General features: G+C 41.5%; 1 protein-coding gene across 2 annotated transcripts in view; it reads left to right on the plus strand.

The window, feature by feature from the left end:
* The window catches only part of LOC134862542 (BTB/POZ domain-containing protein kctd15), a 29,494-nt gene that overhangs the window by 3,892 nt on the left and 1,868 nt on the right, over positions 1–23,734 (plus strand). For both annotated transcript variants that reach the window (XM_063880529.1, XM_063880528.1), the window contains exons 3-4: positions 6,819–6,963; positions 14,106–14,411. In XM_063880529.1, coding sequence (XP_063736599.1) covers positions 6,819–6,963; positions 14,106–14,411 — 451 coding nt within the window. The remainder of the gene's footprint in view (positions 1–6,818; positions 6,964–14,105; positions 14,412–23,734) is intronic.

A 23,734-nucleotide genomic window follows, 5' to 3' on the forward strand; every position in this document is an offset into this window, starting at 1 on the left:
TACCATGATTTATTGGCCTTTCTTTTGATTTAAATGTGTCTTCTTGTCATGAATTTGAGACTCTAACTTGACATCACATCTGTCATTAGTTCTAGTTAGTAATCTTATGTATCTAATATCAATATAATGATTTATTGGCAATTTAAAGAGTGCATTTTTAGATTTAAATGTGGTATCTTGATGAAATCGAGTGTCATTCTACTTTATGATGGGAATCCTTTCCTAATTCAATCTTCAAGTAGATTTTAATCAGTTTATATTGCTTTTTTTGAAGCTTAATTTGACATTTTGGTCACTATATCAGTAGTTTGACTGGTGTCTTAATTGGGATTCATTGGATTTATGCTTTAAACAAGTAATTTAGCTAGCTAACATCACTGTAATGATTTACTGGCATTATAAAGAGTGCATTCTTAGCTTTAAACAAGGTATCTTGATGATTTTTAGACTATCCTTTTACTTAATGATGGGAATCCTTTCCTAATGAAATCTTCAACTAGATTTCAATCAGTTTATATCTCTATTGACGACCTTCATTTAGCATTTTAGTCATTAAATCAGTTATTAAATCATTGATCTGGTGTTTGTCTCAATTAGGATTAATTGGATCTGCTGTTAACAAGTCATTTAGCTGACTGGCATTAGGATAACTTCAGAAGTCGATGTCTTTTCAAACAATGTGGGGACATTTCTCATTATTACTAAACTCTCGTGGCTCTTAAACGATAAATTGGATTGTTTTTCTTTGTTTTTCAGTCATGATTATTTCTTAATACACCTCCAGGGCTTTCATTTTTTTTTAGCCTCCTTTCATTTGCATTTTGGGAAATTCAGCTGCTGTCAATCTGGCCACTACAGATGCTCTCACATGTTTTAATTGGGATTGAATGGTGGTGAATTTACATGCGAACACTTCTCATAGCCTGTGTTCTTGGTCAGTAGATCAGAGTGTTGTGAGGCGTCCTTGGAGGAAAAACAATGACGTAAATGTGCGGATCATCAAAGCTGCTTCGAATCTGATAAACATCCAGCTGATTTGGGTGTTAAATATTGATTTTATGAGTCATTTAGACCTAGCTTTTGCAACCATAACCTCTCGTTTGTAGTCCTTATTTCTGTTTGAACATAGTGGGTTAATGTCAAGACACTATACATATAAAATATGATTACTTTCATGAATATATTCCTATTTTTGAGACAAAATAAGATCAATTAACCTGTAACCATGTCTAGTAGTGCAGGGAAACTTTGAGATGTCAACACCTAAAAGACTTCCTCTCTTATATCTCAATGTGTATTTGTCTGGACAGGAAGAGAAAGGAACTCCTGCTTTCTGAGGCATTTGATTCTCTCGCTTTTTTATTTTTTGAAACGCGTCCGTTGTAAGATTTAGTCATCATGATTTAGATTGTGTAAGAGCTGTTGGTAATCCACCCTCCCACTTTATCACGCTTTTAGTTCCATGCTCAAACAAGGTGACACAAGAGGTAGCTCTGTTCTCTCCGCTGCTTCCCATGCCATATATTTCCTCCTAAAGCCAATGCAGTGTGTCATTCACTACTCCATGCACTCCTCATTTCCCCGTCAGCTGACAGAGTCCCATGTGGGCCAGGGTAAACATTCACCAGGTTGTTGAATACCTGCCAAATTGGCTACAGGATCCCCTTAATCCCCATGGTAATATAAATATTAAAGTCTTGATAATCACTGACAGGAAATCCCTTTTGTTCCTGACATGTACCGAGGAAAATAAAGCCAATCGCAGACAAGGGTTTATAATTGTTTCTGTTAATAGGGGGGTGTATTTGTGATTATCCAGGGGCAACAAGGCGAGAGTTTTTCTAATAAAACATGCTAATGGTATTCAGATTGAGGCATATCTCGCTATTTTTCTTGTAAACCTCCTATTTTTGGATTTATTTGTAATGCTTTACATGTTACAAAGAAGTTATTCATAAGGGGGCGAAGAAAAAAGAGCACGCATGAAGCACAGAGTCATGTCAGAGCACCCAAACAGTGTTATTACAGAGAGAGTAAAGACCGGATCCCAGTGTGAGTGTTGGTGGGAGTGCTTCTCTTTCTCTTTCACACATGCTCCTTTACTCCCTCTCTCTCTCTCTCTTTCTCTCTCTCTCTCTCTCTATCTCTTTCTGTGTCTTTCTCACTTTGAATCACACACACACACACACACACACGCACGCATACACACACGCATACACTCTCTGTTTCTCTCTCTTCCAGCCTCCTCAGTGTACAGTTGGCCTCGGGGCTCCACTTTCCGTTGGAGCCCGTGGAAGGAGGGGCCCTTTTGTGTGAATTAGGATAATGGCTGACAGCAGAAAGCAAAACAATTACACTGGCAAAGCCGCATAGATATATTTATAAATTCATATATAAAAAGAGAGAGAGAGAGATATATATATATAGATGCTGCATTCAGCCATGTCTGGTCAATCAGGCAAAACCGGAAGCTATCCAGTGTTTGAGGAAATACTCAGATCCTTTACTTAAGTAAAAGTACACATATTATTGACTTAAATTACTCCATCACATGTAAAAGTCCTTGTTATAATTAAGTAAAAAGTCCAAAAGTATTTGCATCATAATCTACTCAAAGAACTCATTCTGGACAGTGGCTCATTTTGGGTAATCAGATAAATGTACTTCAAATATCAAAAGGTAAAAGTACTCATCATGCAGCATGCATCATTATTGTTATGTTTATTACATTATCCTGTTTTTTTACACATTTAAATACTTTAAAAACTGTGTAGATATGCGGTACAATAATCCATTGTACCATAAAAGCATGTCTCATCTTTTTATTTGGACAAAATCACAGTAAAAAAGTAACATTAAAGAGGACCTGTTAAGGGGCGGGACATCTCTCAGCTGTTGACCAATCACAACAGAGCCGGCCAGCTAACCAATCAGAGCAGACTGGGCTCTGGTTTCAGACAGAAGGTGAAAAGAGGAGCTGTAGCACAAAAATAAAGAGCTTTTTGAACGTTAAAGCATGGAGACATGTCCCAGTAGAGACAGTAAATGCTGATATGAACCTGAAAATGAATTCAGACAGACTTCAGCAATAAGTCCCCTCTACTACATCTGGTGCTATGATAATGTAATACAATACAAACAGATACTTACAAATAAGTCTAAAAAATAGTTAAGAAAAGGTGCTTAGATACTCTCCATCAGTGAAACTAGCCGAGCAGGGTTAAAGAGTTTAGAGTTGATGATTACATTTAATAGATTGCCCCCTAAATAATGCAGCATGCCAAGAGAAAGTTAGTCTAGTAAGTAATGTGTGGTTATTCATCTTCTTCTGTGCGGGCCATATTAAGGGACAGGGGTCATGAAACATTGATGCTCTCGCTGTGCCGCTCTCTCTCTCTCTCTCTCTCTCTCTCAGAGGAAAGTCTCTCTTCAACAGAAGCTGGGGAAATGAGGGGGGAATGTTTCACACACAAGGGAAGTGTTTTGCAAAGACCACTGGATATGTTTCTCTTTGAACACGAGTCTTCTGGGTCGACTGATCTCCGTCCTCTCTTCTGGTTACTGTGCTGAAATCACCGTAATTAACACAGCAAACAATATCCCCTCTTTTACTCTGAGCATTCACTGTTTCCTTTCCTTTTTTATGCCATTTCTCCGTAAGGCCTCAAGTGTTCTTTGCTTTTTTAACATGGCACGAACACATCGCTGCGACCTGAAGTAAAATGAGCTGTTTGACTTGTAGTTTTAATCGCTTAACATCAAATAATAATGAGAGTTAATTGTAGCTCCTGCGCAGGAACAGTAATGTTATGTGGCTGCAAAATAACAGAGAGCATGTTTTTGCAATCAGCAGACAGACATTAGGACAGCTAGTGGTTGTGAAATTTAGTTTTGTCAATGAAATCACATCTGGAAATATTGTGCAACAAAGCCTTAAATAATTACATTTTCCCAGATAACGAAGTTAGTGAATACTTGTCGCTTTCTTAATCCTAAAGTGGAAAGAAAATGGTAAAAAAGTTACGAATGAATCTAATTTGATTGTTATTAACCCATATATTTAGCTAAATTACAAAAGTAGACCATGTTTTGAAACATTTTTCCCACCTTTTTAGAAATTAACTTCACACCCCCCCTACTCAAAATCTACCGTGTGATGTGAGGCATGACGCACTCCCCGACACCCCTGGGTTCGCTTTGCATGGAGCTGCTTGCATTTCCAGATAGCATCTGTTCCCTTAGAATCTGTGGTACCTGTGGTACCCCCCCCCCCCCCTGCAGACTCACCTCCTGCCCCGCTGCCTGCCCTCACTTTAGGTGGGAGATCTGAGCTTTTCCTGTCCTCGATAACCTCCCACTCCCACCCTCCCTCTTCCTCTCTGCATTTCTCTGGAGTTGTGTCTGTGTTTTCTCCCACTCTCTCCCTCTCCTCTCGTATTCTGTTTGTTTCTCTGCATCCTTCTCTCCACTCTCTTCTGATTTCTTTGTCCCTTTCTTCTTCTTCCTCCACATCAATCTGCTTTTTTTGTGTATCTTAATTTCTCCCTCCCTCTCTCCCAACACCTTGTTCTATCTCCCTACCTGTTAAAAACACCCCCTCCTCCTCCCAACCATCCAATTCAGGGATTTAACTGAAAGGGTAAAAAATGAGGAGACCAACAGAGAGAGCGAGAGTGAAGGGAGTAGAAGAGAGGGAAAGAAAAAGAAAAACAGGCAGCATTTTAATTGCTTTTTAAAAAAGTGGAGATGAAAAACAGAGTTAGCCTGGAGGGGTATGGTGAAATTCTAGCTGGAAGAATTGCAAGACCATATGAGAAAGGAACACCTCGGGCCAAACAGGGAGATGAGTATTGGTTTTTTATAAAGCATTTTGCATCGATTTCCAGAGAGAAAGCGAGCAAGGGAGAAGGATGGAGACGGAGGAGAGAAAGAAAGAGTGTAAGGGAAGCGAGGGAGGGAGGGAGGGTGAACCATCTTTGCTTCTTCACAAGTCAAAGAAAAATAAATTTGACGTGATAGCTTCAGTGTCGACACATCGGGGTCAGGAGATACCTGATACAACCATTAAATCCACGCTCACTTTTACAAAGTAAGAGGCTTGTTGTAGATGCAGAGCGATGAGTGAAGCCGGCCCCCGCTGTTTGTTCATCCACGCTCCCTCTGCGGCTCCCGTCCGCCGCCTCCTAATAGAGTTTGACAACGCCAGTGCTCAGGCAGCGCTGGGTTTGTTGGCCCGGCGCGTTATTGCACATTTTTACAATTTTCTTTGTCGTACAACTTTGTCAGCCGACGTAGAAGCTGTTACCGTGATTAAGGAGCCGATTACATGAAAGTGATGATAATGACAGCAACGCAGCGCCCTGCCAAGAGCTGTTTCTCAGCCAGACGTGCAGGGAAACCGTTAAAGAGGTTAGGTGCAACAGATTTCTTGTGTAAGTCAGTATTATTTACACAGCAAAGGCATCACTGGTGAGGGAAACCGCAGTTTAGTTACCAAAAAAGCCCATTTTTTAACACTCATTTTGACAAAACACTCTACTCTATATATCACAGATGTTAAAACACTGCTTTTAACTATTGAAAAGGTGTACTTAGCATATGTAAATGTAGAACTAGATAGAGTAGATCTGCCCCGATGACCTGCAGGTAGGCTGCAAAAAAAAAGCTCACAAAGACAAGTGGAAATGAATATCTGTCCAAAGGTATCTGGAGGCACGGAGCCAACACGGTGTGATGAAAGTTTAAAGATAACAGCTATTTCTTTCTCTCTTCGCCTTGATGAGCCCCTGTAGCAAACCTTAACCAACCCCTTAATCTTAAGAGGAGAAGGGGTTATTTGAGGGACACTGGGCAGCAACAAGTGTCTTATCACACCAAAATCCTGATATGTGGAAAATGCAGGAAAATAATGAGTGTTTAAGTCATTATTAGGTTTCTTAATTGGAAAACCATCTTGATGTGATTCCATCTTTTATAGTTTGTTTATTCAGATGTTTTCTTGCTTATTTGTGTTTAAGTGGAACAAATAATTACCCTTAATCAGCCTGACTTTTAATATAATATATAATAACAGAACATAATAGTGAAAAATGGAAAGACATTTTCTGTGATGGCATTTTATGTAAAGATCTTTGACAACAAATGCATATTTTTACAGACCAATCCACGTCCAATTTCTCCCACAATATGCATCAGAGTTCATAATTTAGATGACATTACATAGGAGCTTAAATAAAGGGCAGTGCATTAATAACTTATCCTGAAATAGTCATGTATATGCGCAGAATTACAAATCAGAATTGTGTTTTATATAAAGAAAACGCAGCCTGTGATACCATAACTCTGCAAGTACAGTCAGACTGACTCACAGTGGAGGTGCAGCTGTTTGAATCCCTCTTAAACTCACAACAGAGTCAGGAAATGTCTCCCCTTACATTAGTATGTGGACCTCCACCATTTCTTTCCTCCGTTTCATTCCCAGCCCTCTGACAGATGGAATAATAGAGCTGTAATGCTACATTCATGCTATTAATTTCTGTAAGTACAAGCAGCAAGCGTGTGTGTTGTTGTAATCTCTCCGCAGAAGGGACACTTCAAACAAGTCTGGAATGGAGGAACTGTGCCTTAAGCCCCTTGTTTCAACCTGGGATGCTAATGCATTTCAAGCTTAGTGCTAATAAAATTGAAAAATAAATGGAGGGTAATTGTTTCATGCATTTGAAGGGAGCTGGCTGACTCCATTATGTGTGTGTTTGTGTGTGCGGCTGCTGTGTGTGTGTGTGTGTGTGTGTTTTTGTGTGTGCATTTTCAATTTTCAGAATCAGTCGCCTGTTCAATGGCACGGAGCCCATCGTGTTGGACAGCTTGAAGCAGCACTACTTCATAGATCGGGACGGAGAGATATTCCGCTACATCCTCAGTTTCCTCAGGACCAGCAAACTGCTCCTTCCAGATGACTTCAAGGTAAATACCCGCGCCACAACACCCTCGATTGTTTGTCTGCACCATCGGTTTAAACAACAGGGGAACATCACAACAGTATGTAAAGCCATCTGCCCAGACGTGCAGTTACGTGAAGTAAAAACACAAGATCTTCCACGAGATGAAACACTCAAGTGTGATTTTTATTAATGTTTACCGTGCGCTCGTGGGTTCATGTTTTCACAATAGCTCTGATGTCACAACAGAGATGTGTTTTTACTATCAACTTCCTCCCACACTAATTACCTGTGAGCATAAGCAGTCATTAGGAAACTGATTTAGGATCACTGCTGGAAGAAGAATCAGATCCTTACCAAGTAATACATACGTTTTAAAATACTCCATTACAAGTGAAAGTAGGAACAAAGTGATTAATTCTGCAAAAGAATAGCCTCCAGATGTGACTTGTTGTTATAAATGACATTATCAGAATGCTAATGGTGTTGCTTCAAGTAGCATTTTAGTTTTTCTGTCAAATTATTGATATTTCTGGCTTTCTTTAGTATATTTTTGAAATATATTCGATGAATACAACCTTACGTCACTGTCTTTAGTCTTTAAAGATGCATTATTGTAGATTACCACAATTATGAATGCAAATCGTCATTTATAAGTAACTAAAGCTGTAAAATATGATTAAAAATACATAACTTTCCTTTAAAAAGTAGTGGAAATGCACTTAGTTCCTCCTGGAACAGACACAGAGGTGTAAAATGCTAACTGGCTAACTGGCTAACCGGATCACGGCCCGGTGAAGTGTGTGTCGGAGCCCTGAGCTGTTGTTTTATACTCAGAGTGGTTTTCTATAGAGGTGAGCCCAGGTGAAACTGCCCCCCCTCCCCCAATCCCTCCCCGCTGCCCCCCCACCACTCTGATCGCTGCTCCCTCTCAGACAGGACGTCTCGCTGTGAGTGGAGGAGGAAAAAGTGTGTGTGAGTTGCTGCTAAAGTTTAATACCTAATACACTCTGAGCCCGTGAACACACACTCTAATCTCAGTGGGAATCTGCTTCAGCATGGGATAGACGGATGCACACACTCTGTTTGAGCTTCTTTATGATAAAACTGTATTGCCTATACAATATATTATATATTTTAAAGAACCCAGGGCTCATGGCAACAAACCAAATGCTTCCATGCTTTATAGACTTCATAGTGTACATGATGTAGATGTAGATTTCCCACGGATACACTAGAGTTTAAGGTAATTGGTGTGTAAAATGTGTACGTTTTGATTTTGCGGTATGATCTTTGCATGTTAATGGCAGTATTTGAGTTATTATGGAGAGCATGTTGCTTATTTATTAGTCAAAGATCAGCATTAGTATTGGTTTGAAGTTCAACAGATGTACGTTCAATATTTGTTCTCCTTCTAGCTGTGGTTTGGTCTCCAACGCTTCATGAGAAATACCTGAAGTCGTTAGCGTTAGGTCTGCTGTTTCTTCAGATTAGTGTCTTCTCAAAATATGGTTGTTGAGAGCTGAGAGATTTAACTAGAACAGTCAAATACAGTCCTGATCAAATGGAAAATGCAGGCAAATAAAGACTGTTTTTAATTCCTTATTAGGTTTCTTAATCTTGATGTTATTCCAGCGGTTATAGTTTATTTTTCAGATGTTTTTCACACTTATTTTGTCTTTAAATGGGACAAAGAACTACCCTTAATCAGCCTGATAACTTATAATATAATATCAGAACATGATATAAAAAAATGGAAGATATTATCTGTGATATAGGTCTAAAGATCCACGTCCAATTTCCCCAAAATAAGCATCTGATTTCATCATTTATATTGGATTACAAAGGAACTTAAATAAAGGCCAGTGCAAGAATAAGTTACCCTCTTCAAACAAAGAGTGCAATTAGTTATCAAAACTAATCCATTTGTCCAACTTTGTTTTCGTGACGTCAATAAACGCTAACTGTTACGCTATCATGCAGTGATGCTGATGCAAGAAGGCAAGACCAGGTAGTTTGTACATGCTTAACATGTAGTTTAAAAGATGAAAATGTGAACCACAATATCTTTATGTCTGCTGTTTGTTCAGGTTAGTGTCTTCTCAAAATACGGACGTTGAGATTCTGAGGGATTTGACAAAAACTGTCAAATTTGTGAACAAAACTAGGAGTAAATACGTTTGATTTGACCCTTTTTCACGTCTGGAAACAACACAAGAGTATACAACAACTTAACTGTGACAATATCATGCCGTGATGTTGATGCAAGACAAGGTACATGTTTAAACAAACCTGTATTTTCACTTAAGATAATATCGTATAGATTGATTTAATTTTCAGTATGCATCACTTCCTTTTCCTGTGCTCGGCACGACGTATCAGGAGCACAGTGAGCACAGTCAGTATGAATTGGAGTTCCCCAAGTTAAAGGTAACCATGACACCAACAGAGCTCAGGAGAAAGAAACAAGGAGATATTTTGGCTGGACCACACTGACTAAATTGCTCAATCTGATGACTCAAACTATTTATAAAAAGGGATTGGTTTCCTTCAACTACTACAACTGGATTAGACTGAATATGGCAACAAAAAAAATCCAAGGACATTTGAAACACGGCTCAGACTCAATAAAACGGAAAGCTGACAAATATAACTCTTGAGTATTAAACTAGTTTACATTACAGTCAATATATTTAAATATGTATCAGTGCAGCCTTTAAACAAACCTGGTTACTAGAGAGTTAGTCTCACCCCTCAACTATCCACACGACCACACGTGGCTTTGTGAGAATTACTATACGTTCTGCCTACAGCTCTTGAAGGTTTTTATTCAGTGATACTGTTTCCCAGGTGCTTTTTTTCCTCCTCTTCTACTCCACCTTAACTCGCGTGACCTTTCCACCAGGCTGGCGCTTGTTCCTCTTTCTCTACGAAAGGGAACAAGGCGAGGCCTCTCAGAGCCCGAGGCAAACTCTCCAGGCCTCACGGAGAGTCTGAACCAGAGCCAAACCTCAGACAACACAATACGATATGAAAGCCCCGCATATTTTTCAGCAAATGATGGCCTGACTCGGTACCGATTAGTTTTCCCCTTCTTATTCATGCTTCTCCTCTCCCTCGCTGTGAAGTCTTGACAGTCCAATCAGGCACGGCGGTTTGGAGAGAAAGCATCGGACCTCATTGTTTCAACTCATTATGATCCCCTCGCATAAACCAGTGTTGATCTGCATACCTTTCAATTTGCGTGATGCCGGGAGAGGAGGAGGAGGAGGAAAGAAAAAATGCAAATAGTGCGAGGCGGAATTGAGCATGTCCTTATCTGAACACAATCAGGCTTGCCGTCGCCCGAGGGCTCGGTCTGTTCTGCTGCTGGCAGCCATGGCGCTGTGTGCTTTGCTAAATCAATGTGAAAGTCTGAGCAGAAAAGGCAAATATATTTCGCAGCCTACATCAGTGGAACAAAAATATTCACCATTAATTTCCCCCCTCATCTCATTATTCAAACTACAATTAATCACGAGAGTGTAAGCAATGCTCCGTCACACCGAGGGCATTAAGCGCTTGAGTTTGCATTGGTTTACTGTTTTGTATCGCGCTTTAAATCAATAAAGCTTTGTTTCATTGGCTACTGAATGCTAACAAATAATAGGAAACCGCTCATGTTTGTAGTTGTTTTCAGTGGCTGTTTATTGGATAAGAATGTAATAGATTTGGTAGCTTTTCTGGCATTTAGATATTCCTAACTGCATAAATTCACTATCAATTTCTCCTCTTCTTCTCTTTATTCAAACTATAATTAATTGCAGGCATGTATGCACTTCTCAGACACATTGAAGGCATGGTTATAAACCATTTGCTGCATAGATATTTAAATCAATAATGCTTTGTTTCGTTAGCTACTGAATGCTATCAAACAATAGGAGGTTTCACTACTAATTTGTTCTCCTCATTTCATTATTTTACCAAGGAGGAATAAATGTCACACATTAAAGACATGGCTATAAACTGTTAGAGGTTTTAGCGTCGCTTTACTCTTGTGTTGCGTTTTAAAATCAGTAATGCTTTGTTTCATTGGCTACTGAATGCTAACGAATAATAGGAAGTAGCTATTGTTTTTTTCTGTGGCTGTTATTTATGGGTTGAGAATTGTACACTTAAGGAGGAACAAAAGCTCAGTCACATTAAAGACATTATTATAAACAGCTTAACATCAATAATGCTTTGTTTCTATGGCTATTGAATGCTAAATAAATGACAGGAATCAGCTAATGCTAGCAGCTAACGGATAGATTTGGTGGCCTTTCTGGCATTTAGATATTCTTACCTTCACAAAATTCACCGTTAATTTCTTATCTTCATTTCATGGCTGTGAACTATTGGTGGTTTTTGCATTGGTTTACAGTTGAGCATCTCACTTTAAATGAATAATGCTTTTTTTTATTTGGCTATCGAATGCTAACAAACGATAGGAAACGGCTAATGTTTTCAGTGCCTGTTGTTTGTTAGATTAGAACTGGATGCATTTTTCTTGGTGGCCTTTCTGGCAATTTGATATAGATATCACAAGGATGAACAGAAGTGGTTTAGAAAATTAAATTGTGGGTTTATTTGCTTTCAATTTCCTTATTCAAACCACATTAACCATAAGAGTCTAAGCAGCACTCGGTCCCATTGAAGCCATGGCTATAGTTTTTTTAGGGTTACCCTTTTATATCGCACTTTAAATCAGTGAGTTGTGACTTTGGCTTTTGAATGCTAAAAAATATGATTATTATTTGTAGTTTTTTTGAGAATGAGAGAAACTTCTCATTGGGGGTTTGTTTGAGCAACAACCAAACTACTTGTGTGGCTCTAGTCCTCCTTTCGCCAAAACGTATATCTTTATCAGCCCTCTTCCTCCCTCATAGTGACACTTTCCATCATTTTCTCCCTTTACTTCTCCTTCTTCCGTCTCTCCATCCCTCTGTCGTTCCCCGAGATGTTGCCTTGCCGGTGGGCGATCAGGTCCGATCATTATTTTGAAGCTCAAACGGGCTGTCTGGACACGGGATTGGGGGATGAATTGTCACGTACGGCTGGCAGCGTTTGCAGCAGCCGGGACGGAGCTGTTGTCTCCCTCTCATCCTCACCTCGGCGCTTAGGATTACTCTGTTGTTTTCCACGCTGCTCAGGATGACTAAAGTGCCTCGCAGACAGACCCCTGTTAAAAACATATCCATCCATGGCTTCAGACCTGTGAAGGATGAGGAGCTACACTTTGATACAGAGAGCCGCCTGAAGGGGGGCGTCTCTGTATGAGTTTTGTCAGCTGCAGCGAGAAGGCCAGGAGAGGAAAAGACAGGGAGAAAAGGATGAGGGAGGAAAAGGACCCCCGTACTCTCCTTCTCTCTCGCATTCTGAAATCTTAAATATTACACCGCCAGCTTAAGATGTGTTGCGTCAACGCTCGTCCAGATGTGTGTGTGTGTGTGTGTGTGTCGCTCACATAACTCAGATGAAGGCGCTGGGGTGAACCTGCGAGGGAGAGTGTTCAAGGCTAAAGAGTGTGACAGAAGCAGCGGGGTTAATGAATACGCTGTTTGGCGCCATGCTCTGTTTCTTTACCCAGGAGAGACGAGGGCATCCAAAACCCACAAACACCACTGAAGCAGACATTGGAACATGTGTTGTTCCTGCAGTGAACTCTCAAACTCTCCCTTTTGAAGGACGTTGCAACATGAGCAACCTCTTATCTGTATTAATTATGTAACCAACAATCATTATCTGGCTGTGGTGCATGCTCTAAAACAAACCAGGAGCAAAGGAAATATCACATTCAAACACTTTGAATGTCAGGGATGGAAGTTGAATTAACCTGTCATTTTGGTCCCTGTGAAACACTAATCAGAACACACATTTATTAATTGTTTAGCAAAAAAAAAGATTTGCAGCATTTAGGTGTAACCTAATTAAATCTTGTTCTAATAGGAGCTTAACACTGGGCCACGAGCCTCATTAACATAAAACTCCCTCAAAGTGAGGAATACATTAAAGTCAGTGTCCTCATGTTCACTTTCTACATATCTTCCCCTCACCTCCCGTCTGCCTCCAACGCAAACCTCCTCCTCCGTGTATTTTCTATGGTAGCAGTGAATGATAGTGCCATCTGGTCTTATGGGAAATTAGAGGCAGGAGCAAGGGGGCAAATGGCCCCCAGCAAGCCCTGCCCAGGAGGGAGAGGCAGGCAATCTGCTGCAGACTGTCTGCACACAGGAATGCACCATCCCACTTCACTGGAGCCCCACTGACGGCCTTTCTGGAGCCGGCGCGCTAAAACATGCTAAAGGCTAGCTGGGCTCTGCCAAGAGCTGCAGCACGGCTACGCTTTGTTTATTTAGCGCTGAGCTGCTGGTCGGAGGTCATCCTGGAGCTGGGTTTATTCCGGTTCTCTCCAGAAGATGTACTACATGATCAAATGAGACTTCCCACTGTTATTTTTTCACATCTCTGGTGATTAGACAAACTTAACTTCAGAAGGACACACAAGTTGTATTTTGATATTTGGGTATTTGTCTGATTTGTATCCAGATCATCTTACAATGTGTGCAAGAGTAATTTTATACACTGCTGACAAACGAGAACCCTCAGTTTAACGAGTTCATAGGTTGAAAACATGGTGCATTCCTCAGTAATGGTGCCTTATTTCACAATTATAGCAGAAATGCAGCATAAAGAGCTTCACAATGAGGGATAAAATACATGAACTGAACACAGACCGTAAGGACAAAGGACACTGCTGATGTGACTCACTCGTATATACATGTTTTCTAAATATATTCAGAAGTAATAAAGGACATTTTGAGCAAATGTGCACTATTGTGTTCACTATGTGGAGGGGTCAAAGTGCAGATGCAGCCTGAGCAACACTCCTGCAGTAATTAGTGGTTAAGTGTCTTGCTCAAGGACACTTTGTCATTAGTTGCTGTGGGGAAGCATCAGGATGCCCTGTAAATACACGTTCCTCTGTCATCTTAATGCTGCGCCATGTGTGTCGGGTTTCGTCCGGATGACCTTGGAGCTGAACTGTAATGCAGTGAACCTCGCAGTGTGTTAGTCACTCGTATAGCCCGGAGGCTGCATGTGAACTCACTGCACTCCTCCTCCTCCTCCTCCTCCTCCTCTGTACAGGACTTCCACCTGCTTTACGAGGAGGCGCGCTACTACCAGCTGACGCCCATGATCAAGGAGCTGGAGCGCTGGAAGCAGGAGCGCGAGCAGCGGCGGATGGCCCAGCCCTGCGACTGCCTGGTGGTGCGCGTCACCCCCGACCTGGGCGAGAGGATCGCCCTGAGCGGGGAGAAGGTCCTCATCGAGGAGATCTTCCCCGAGACCGGAGACGTCATGTGTAACTCGGTCAACGCCGGCTGGAACCAGGACCCCACACATGTCATCCGCTTCCCCCTCAACGGATACTGCAGGCTCAACTCCGTGCAGGTAACACACACACGCACACACACACCCTCTCACCCTCTATCTTGTAGTGTTCTCTACTTTTATGGATGTGCTATAACACATACTGTAATGGCAAAATGAAAAACAAATGAAACTAAAAGGTAACTCAAAATTGAACTGCTGCTGATCTCACATAGGGAAATGATCCAATGTCCAGGCAAGAAAATCCTATGTGTAAATCCTTTTTTATTATATTGAAGCAACACAAATAAAGGAGTGTTTTACAGGAGATACAGTATATGGTAATGTCCTACAGAATAATCATATAGGGCCTTCTGTTTGGGGGCTGCTGTAGTGTTCCTAATGTATGGATTCAAATGTTGAATGATAGTCACTTTAAAAAATCCTCTGGTTCGTCACTTTTCAAAAACTATCAGACACTTAGTTCCTTTGTTGAGTCAAGGACTATTAATTCTGCCAGTAAAATTGCTAAACTCTGACATACTGTACATGTTATTCAAAACATTATGACCACCAAAGCCACGGAGAGCAATCTATTACATCTTAAAGCAGTCTTGTGACATTCAATTCAGTTTTGTTGAAGCATCATGGTGTCAGGTTAAAACTTTACCAACAAATTAAGCGTGTTAATCTGTAAAAAGCCAAACAGACCACACCATTGATGCTTCTTTTTAGTTTGTGCATTGGTACTTGTATTTAGAAGATAGCTAAAATACACTTGCACAAAGTTCACACAGCTGTCCCGAGTTTTGAGATGAATAAAATAAAATTAGCAGTGTTAGACGGATACCTGGTTAAAGTAGAGACCATTTAAATCCAAGTAAAGTATCTAAGTGCTCTCACACACACACACACACACACACACACACACACACACACACACAGTGTAATTCCTGGGGCAATTATACAGTAACACATTCCCCACACACTCATAAGGTGTTGGAATAAGATGTCAAAACTCATCATGTAATGCATGCATTTGTGTCCATGATACAATAGTGCTGAAAAACGTAACGGTGTGTGTGTGTGTAAGACTTCAAGTAAAGTGTGTCACAGTATTAACTCTACTTCTACCCTGAGGTGCTAACTGTAGCTAGCCGTTATTTTTCTAAGGAATACGTCTCTCCTGCATAAGGAAGTGAAGCTAATGATTTTAAGTGTGTGTGTGTGTGTGTGTGTGTGTCGTCTCCGAGGTTAGCCGTAGGAACGAGAAACCGTTCCACGAGTCAGTCAACATCAGTGTTTTCGACACTCTCTACGCCTGTTGCCAAAGTAGAAGATATTTTAGGTTTACTTTTTATTTATCCAGCGTGGGATTTTTGCTGAGCAGGCACACCATCTCTCACCACCACACTTCAACACTTTCATGCACACTTAGACACCTGGATGGCATTTGTACTGCACAACCAGAGCCTTGATACACAGCTCCTCTCAACTTTAGCTACCTAGCATAGCATTAGCTGAGGGAGAGGAGACTGTCACGCTATCAGTGGAATTGCTCCTAAAAACGTTGCATGATTTAAAGCATTTGTGCATGATTCTTTTCCCTTTGTTGTAAAGCATATTGGCACAGCAGAGATAACAGCTTGTTGCCACTCTGATGGTGCTACTGTCAGAGGTGAAGTAAGGTGTGTGTGTGTGTGTGTGTGTAGTTTTAATTTATTCTAAAGATGGGCTAGGGAAGCAGCTTCCAAGTGTGGCTTTGGCACGGTGTGAAATCTTAGCTTTTCCTTAGTTTAAGGTTTGTGATACTCATTTTAAACACACAGGAGTCAACATTTCTTACTTTAAATGTTTTGTTTTAAACATGATTATTATATTTTGTTATGGGAAGTCTATATGGAGCCTTACGCAGGGCTACAACCCCTTCTTTCCCCCTTTACCTGAGGCTCTATACGCGGTTTTCATTGCGCTTTTTGTCAGTAAATAAGCCGCCTTTATTGAACGTCATTGATTTTTTTGTTTGGTATTTATAGCCAGTCATGGGGCGGTTGTACACAAAATACTTTGCTTTAAAATTAAACATTTATTCTTTAAAAAACGTCTTTTGTTTGGCAATCAAAGGTGCGTCTCACTGCATGCCTCATACCTGGAGACTGAAGGCAGGTTTGGCATTTGGATTCGCCTCCACTCACTCTGACTGAGATCTCATTTAAAAACTAAGTTGAGTAAAGCAGTAAGACATAAAAAATACTGCGTTACCCCGAGAGGTCTGTGAGAGTGAGAGCGAAGGGAGAGGGGGGGACATAACAGCCTCACAACACACACACACACACACACACACACACCATATAACACACTCCGGTGCCCAAAGCCATGAACAGGCCAACACATACAGGAGCCTACCCACCCCCCCCCCCCCCACCCCACCTCCAGCAGCTTCTCCAAGGCAGGCTACTGCGCCCTGACACCTCCACCTCCCCCTGCCAAAGTGAGAGACCTCCTCCGGGGGGGGGGAGAGATTCGAGCGAGCGGGACAAAGCTCGCGTGGACTGCGGCCATGTTTTTGCTGCGAATAAATGAAGAAGAGGAATGGGAAAGGGGGGGGAAATGATATGCATAATTTACGCTTTACTCCTTTTTAAGACACAGCTCCTTTTTTTATAAAAAGACTCCAATATAACACCGCTCAGGGCGATTGAAATACACGTATTGCATTTTTTAATACCATACTTACAATTTCTCAAACAGCCTAAACCGGTTTATACTTCTTTTATAGATTTTTAAATGACTTGCAATATAATTAATTGGCCGCATCAACTAACACAACATTTTCCCACTCTGTTTACCAGTGAGGCTGGTTATGGGATGTGTCTGACTAACATGGTCTGAAATTTAGTTTTTGTTTTGTTTAGATTGTAGTCTGCAAATCCTGCGAACAGACAGAGGATCTGCAAGGTTTCCTGTAGTCTCCGTCTCTAGCCGGCCCCTTTAAGAGACACACACACACACACACACACACACACACACAACGTCTGACGCCTCACACATATGTGGGCGCAGTCGAAGGGGCCCGGCTCATTGAGTCGATGTAGATGAGGACACACGGAGCAGATGGAGGTGTTTTTTTACGGTGTAAGCGGATATGTTTCTAAACAACTTACTCATTCTGTCCTCTCTCATTGTTCCGTGAAGGTATGAGAAGGTTAGGGAAATAATCCCCCGTCTTACCCACGAGACAATAAGCTCTGATTTCAGTCCTGGACCCCGACCCGCAGGAACCACACCCTGCCCAAAGTCTGGAACAGAGTCTTTATGAGGTTGTTTGAAGACAGGGAAGAGATGGATATGTGACAGCTTTTTAAATGCACTCCCTATTCAATTTATCACTTCTCACTGGCATGGAGAATTCACTTTAGTTTCAAATGGTTTTATTGAAGTAAAGGTACGTTTGCTGTGTGGCCTGAGGCTGGAAACTGCTAGACCTTGTGATACTCCGGTCACAATGAGATAACATGTTTCTCCATACTTTACTGTACACTGAGCAACGGCAAATCTGTGTTTTTATTCACTTAAAGATAAAGTAACATCCCTAAAGTCAGTAATGCAGTTGAACTTCAAAGTGAAACATCTCATTCAAGGGATTTTTGAACCACTTTTATAGACTTCAATTAAGATTTCCCAACATTTGTATCCTCTTAAAGGGGCCCCATTATCCTAATTTTTGAGACATGTCTCCATGCTTTAATGTTCAAAAAGCTCTTTATTTTTATCATACTCCCTGTGCTGGCTCTGTTTTGATTAGTCAACAGGTTAGAGATGTCCCGCCCCTTTGCCTATCCTTCCCTCTGGGGAACACAGGGATTTTAGCCTCTGCAGACCATTTACATGCACACAAACTTATATCACACACTACAGGAAAGAGAAAACGCCCACAGGTTTAATAGGTAGCCTCTTAGAAGTTCAAATACAATCCTTAAGGTTGAATAAATGTGATTTTACAGAGTTGAACATCTTATTCAAGCATTTTTAAAGCCTTTTTTTTCAAGATTTCTGATACATTATTATATTAGATCCGTTTGTGTTTTCATCTTGTACTTGATTGCATATTGAATACACGTACTGGGAAATGCAGTTAGCATCAAACCAGGAGTGCAAGACGAGCAGGAAAGTGCAGATTACAGCTGACATCAATAATATGACGGGTATAAAATGTTTTCGTTTATACAGAAAAGTGTTAAGAGGTTCTTAACGGTATGAATGGAAATATAGACACTTGAGCGAAGCAGCCTGTAGACTAGTATACACACTTTGTTTAAATAATATGAGTAAATATGACAGTAGAAGACATAACCAATATGGACATTTTTATAAATAAAATGTGCAAAGTCAGTCACTGTCCAGGGCTGGGGGGATGTAAAGTTAGAAAAGTAACAATGCTAACTGTTTGTATCTTCAGAGAGAATATCTATAAAGGAAACTTGAGTCCTTCATCTGGTGTGTTCAGATGTGAGAATAAACAACTCCACCTTGGCGAGAGCTGGTCCATGAAGTCATGACTGGAATTTAAGGGAATAATGCGAACCACCTGCGCTGTGATGTAGATCCAGCGGAGAGAAACAGAGAGCAGCAGAGGCACTTAACGGGAGGAAAACATTTAGCCAAAGAGCCACAGAGGTATACACACACACACACACCCAGAGCTGAAGCCGGGCCTGCTGCTCCATACATCACCGTGATGAAGTGCTGGGATCACACCACAGCCGATCCGTCCTTCATCAAAGTGACAGCGCAGGCGGTCGCAGAGAGGTCCCTCTGCTGCCCGGGATGGGAACGCAACGCGCCGCAACACTCTCTTACATGTCGCTCTGCCACTCCATCAATCCTTCACCGGCTGGAGAGAGGGAAAGCTCTTAAGAGCAGACACAGCCACACAAACACCTTCAGCTGCTCCTCAGCGGCAAGACGTTAATGTAGTGAAGGAGCGGGGGTATCCCCAGTATCCGGGCACTCAGGTCTAACAGGCGGCAGATTAATCCCAATATGTTGACGGTCAAGACCTGTAGTGTATTATTTAGATTTGTGTGCATGTAAATGGTCTGCAAAGGTGAGAATCCCCTCCAAAAAGTTTCTCTCCCACACACTCCCTGCCTGAAAGCCCTCCATTGGACTCCTTGGCTTACTTCCTGAACATAGTGACATCACGATGTAACACTGGCGCTCCAACACATTGTACGTGACATCTCTAAGCGGTTGACCAATCACAACAGAGCCGGCCAGCTAACCAATCAGAGCAGACTGGGCTGCAGACTGGGCTCTGGTTTCAGACAGAGGGTGAATAGAGGAGCTGCAGTACAGGCAGTATGAGAAACATAAAGAGCTATATGAACATTAGAGCATGGAGACATGTCCCAGTAGAGGCATAAATACAAATATGAACCTGATTGAGCACAAGAAGGCCCTTTTGAATAACTCGAGTATCATTGGTTGGATGTATGGCTGATAATCAAGATGATTCATTAGTGAAGGAAGGTGGTATCAGCACTTCTTCTCTTCAATTAAAAGTATTTTATAAAAAATCCTACTTAAATGAAAGTGTAAATATATTCACTAAACCACTTAAACTAATTATAATTACTCATAACTCAGACTGTCCCTTGAGTTTTACATTATTGGGTCATTATTAATGATGGATTACTGTGTAAGCAGCTTTTAAATGTTGCAGTTGTTCGAGGTGTAATAATTACTTCACGCTACGGTTCAAGCTAATTTATTACGGGCGACAGAATTGCATTTTTACAAGCTGGTCATTTATTTTGTAGATGAAATATAAATACACACAGCATTAACTATTACTGTCATTTAAACATAGTGAAGGGAAACGTCATCAATCAAGAACAGATAAGTGACTCCAATTCAAAGATAATCAAGTCTTGTTCATAAAGTAAAATACAAGTAACAATCTTAATCATAGCCAATATGTGCCTTCTAACATACAAGTATAAAGTACCATTCAATCTTGAGTTAAGTTAACTACATTAAGTAAGTGTATTCACTTTATGTTCCCGCACTGGTTCCTGTAGTTTTAGCATCACAACGCCGGAAACCAGTGCAGTAGACGAATCGCAAAGACTGCTGGAACTCCAATGAATGATACTCTATTCAATTTGCCATACATTCACACTCTGCATGTTAATATATTTGACCCATCAGATGAAGCCTTACTGCTCTAGATGTCCCGCCCACCCGTAGAGAAGTCACGCTTTTGTCTGAGGTGAAAGGAGAGAGAAACGGTTACTTATGGAGTCCGGCAGAGTGAGTTTCTCCTCCTCAAGTGCTCACTTTAGTCCTTAAGGTTCTTGCAGTCCCTTTTGAGGACTGACCTTTCCCCAAATACCTCCCTACCTTCGCTCTGAGGGTATTTACGCTGCCCGGGTTAGGGGCTTGCGTCGCCACAAGAGTCCCCTAAACTAAACTACTGTGTGTGTGTGGATTCACTTTAAATCAAAGAGTCCATTTGTAATGGTTAGCTCAGCCTCCGTAACGTACATGACGAATGTTGTCCAATGCCGAAAGAATATATCACTCTGTCAAAGTGTTTGCGTCGCTTGTAATTCCTTTTTGTAAAAAAAGCTGGCAGATGGCTCGGAGAATTAGAAAGAGTTGGAGCTTCTCGGCTGCTTTGTGCCAGATGCTTTTGTTAAGCGGAGGATACGATGCAGAGACTAGTCGCATATTAAAGACGGTGCATAGTTAAACAAAAGAGACCCCCCAGAGTGAGGGGCCCATCACATGAGTGTCATACGTGTCAATCAACTCTGAGCCCGGTGCCATGAAGAGCAAGTGTCTCCAGCGCCTCCTGAGAGAGCAGCACTCCGGTGGCCATCAATATTACATCGTGCTCCGGTTCTCAGCCCTGAGACTCCTCCACTTTGATTCCTGCCCCGCCATCTTCCCCGTGTTGGAAATGTGCTGGGAGGTTAGAGGAGTGAGGCTCATGTACACCCACCCCCTCCGCATTCCCTGTCGCAACCCCAGTTTGAGTGGCAGCTCTGTGAGATATGGTGTGTGTGTGTGTGTGTGTGATGGGGACAGATCCCTGTGCAGCCATTGAACCCGGTAACAGTGAGAATGGTTTATTATGTTTCAAATGTGGAAGGACCACCGGGGAGGAAGCTTTGATCCAGCTTCCTGCTCCGATTGCACGCAGAGCAGGAACTTTAGTTTGGGGTAGAATGAGCAAACTTTGGAAAACACTGAAGTACCATCATGTGATAAAACACTCGTAGAAATGAGATAGGTTGTACCTCAAGATGGGGTTTAACCTAGAGACAGGTTTTTTGCGTACGAAGAAGAACCGTTTTCCTGCTCTGACTCCTTTTATGAAAGAAACTATTGTTCCTTTTGTGTTGAAAGCATCCTCCAACACCCCGGAGACTGAGATTGTGAACCATGGGTTAAAATAAAACTAGTTTTTTTGGCACATCTTTAGGATAAAATGTGTTTTTTTAAGAGTAGGATCATAGGTGTGACCCTCACAAAAGCATATCTAACATCCCCACATATGGTTCCAGGTATATCGTTTTTATGTTGTGCCTAGAACGTGGATAGGTTCTTGTTAGAACCCTTTAAAGGTGGAAAGGCTCTGGATAAGATCCCCACATATGGTTTTACTTTACAGTAGGGTCTTAGGTTAAACCCTTACAAAACAACCCTGTGAATATTTCAATGTGTATTATTCTGATGTAATACACTCGTGAAACTCATGGACAGGTTCTTGTGAGGCAAGGCAAGTTTATTTATATAGCACCTTTCAACACAAGGCAGTTTAAAGTGCTTCACAAAAAAATGAAAGGCATTAAGAGCATTTAAGAAACGCTTAAACAAGTGGCATTTAAAGAAAACTGTTATTAAAAACCGTTGGAACTCTTTAAAGGTGGAAAGGCTCTGGATACATCCCCACATGTGGTTCCAGGTCAAACCTGCTGAAAGTGTTCCAGGTGTTGAATGTATAAAAGGTACTACGAGCAACAAAACAAAGGTTCTCTTTATGGGGTCAAACCCAAGAACCCTCGTTGGCACCTTTTATTTCTAGGAGTCTATTTTTCAAAGTTGGTTAGTTTTCTGATTTCCCGTTTTGACACTAGATGACATAATCAGAGTAAACCTTCCCAGAGTTGTGGCCAATGCTTCGAAGTTCAAGGTATGGCACATGAGAAGGAATAATTAGCTGTAATTCAGTTTCATGGAATCAACATGCTTTGGAAGAAACTTCAACCAAACCGATGTCTGTGATAGTTTTTTGTTGTGGTTTTGTCAAATGAGGCAGGAAAGTAAGCAGAGGAATCTGGAACATGCAGCCTGCAGTGTGTTGTTCTGATCAGAGCCACCATGTTTCAGCTTTTTAAGAGGGCGGCTTTACTTTCTGTCGTCAGCCGGGATTGATTTCAGGACAATATGTCTCGTGGACATTAAAACCTTTTGCTCAGATACGTCTTAATTATTCAGTGTGCTGTCCCCCCCCCCCCCCCCCGCGGCACTGTGTCAAAGTGAAGTTTCTTTCACGGCTTCTCATAGTCATTACAGTATCCTTGAATCAGTTAACTATCTGAAATAATATCCTAAAGTCTTTTGTGTTGCCATGCATTAATGATAAAAGTGTTTTTCAGACTATCTTTATTGATCAGGCCAGTCTCCTCTGTGACCAAATTCATTGCCGAACATGACAGTCCCACATGCGTTAAGAGATGATGTGGAGGGGGGGGAAATGCAATGTGATGCAATGATCAAAGAAGGCTATGTAATATCATTTCCATAATCGTTAGGCTCCTCGTCGTCTGTCATGGGTTTGGGAATGTTTGATGCTTGGGCAGGTCTCTTAATTAGCCATCCTCACCATCAGCTGTCTGCCGCCCCTTCTGTCTCACAAATTACAGAGTTTGTCGTCGTCGTATGGCCAGAGGACAAAAAGAGGAGGGGGTAACTTTTCCAAGTGGTCCCTTAATGCTTACAAGCGGCATGTCGGGTTGCATTTCAGTTTAATCAGGATGTCGGGGATCACGTGTGTGCTGCAAGTTTTGTTTGGTATCATTTGTACGTTTGCATTCTTCGTGAAGTCATTTTTGTTTCTGCAATTATTGCTCTTCATCCTTCAGGCTAAAATGCCCCCCAATTTAGCCCACTGCTGCTCTTGTAATTAGAGAGGTCATTCTGCGCCATTAGTGCATGTGTGTGTGGGCATCTGAAGAAACCGATCTATTTAGTGTGAACTTCTCTGGCTCTGTGTCTGGCAGTAAAGGGGTTAGTTATCCCTCGGCGAAGACCTTTCATTTCCATGCGCTGCACACTGCATTAAAAAAGGACGGGGGGAATAAGTAAATACACAGCACTCCTTCGCACTGGGA

This window comes from Eleginops maclovinus, chromosome 4 (genome assembly GCF_036324505.1).
Source record: "Eleginops maclovinus isolate JMC-PN-2008 ecotype Puerto Natales chromosome 4, JC_Emac_rtc_rv5, whole genome shotgun sequence".
In the NCBI taxonomy this organism is placed as follows: Eukaryota; Metazoa; Chordata; class Actinopteri; order Perciformes; family Eleginopidae; genus Eleginops; species Eleginops maclovinus.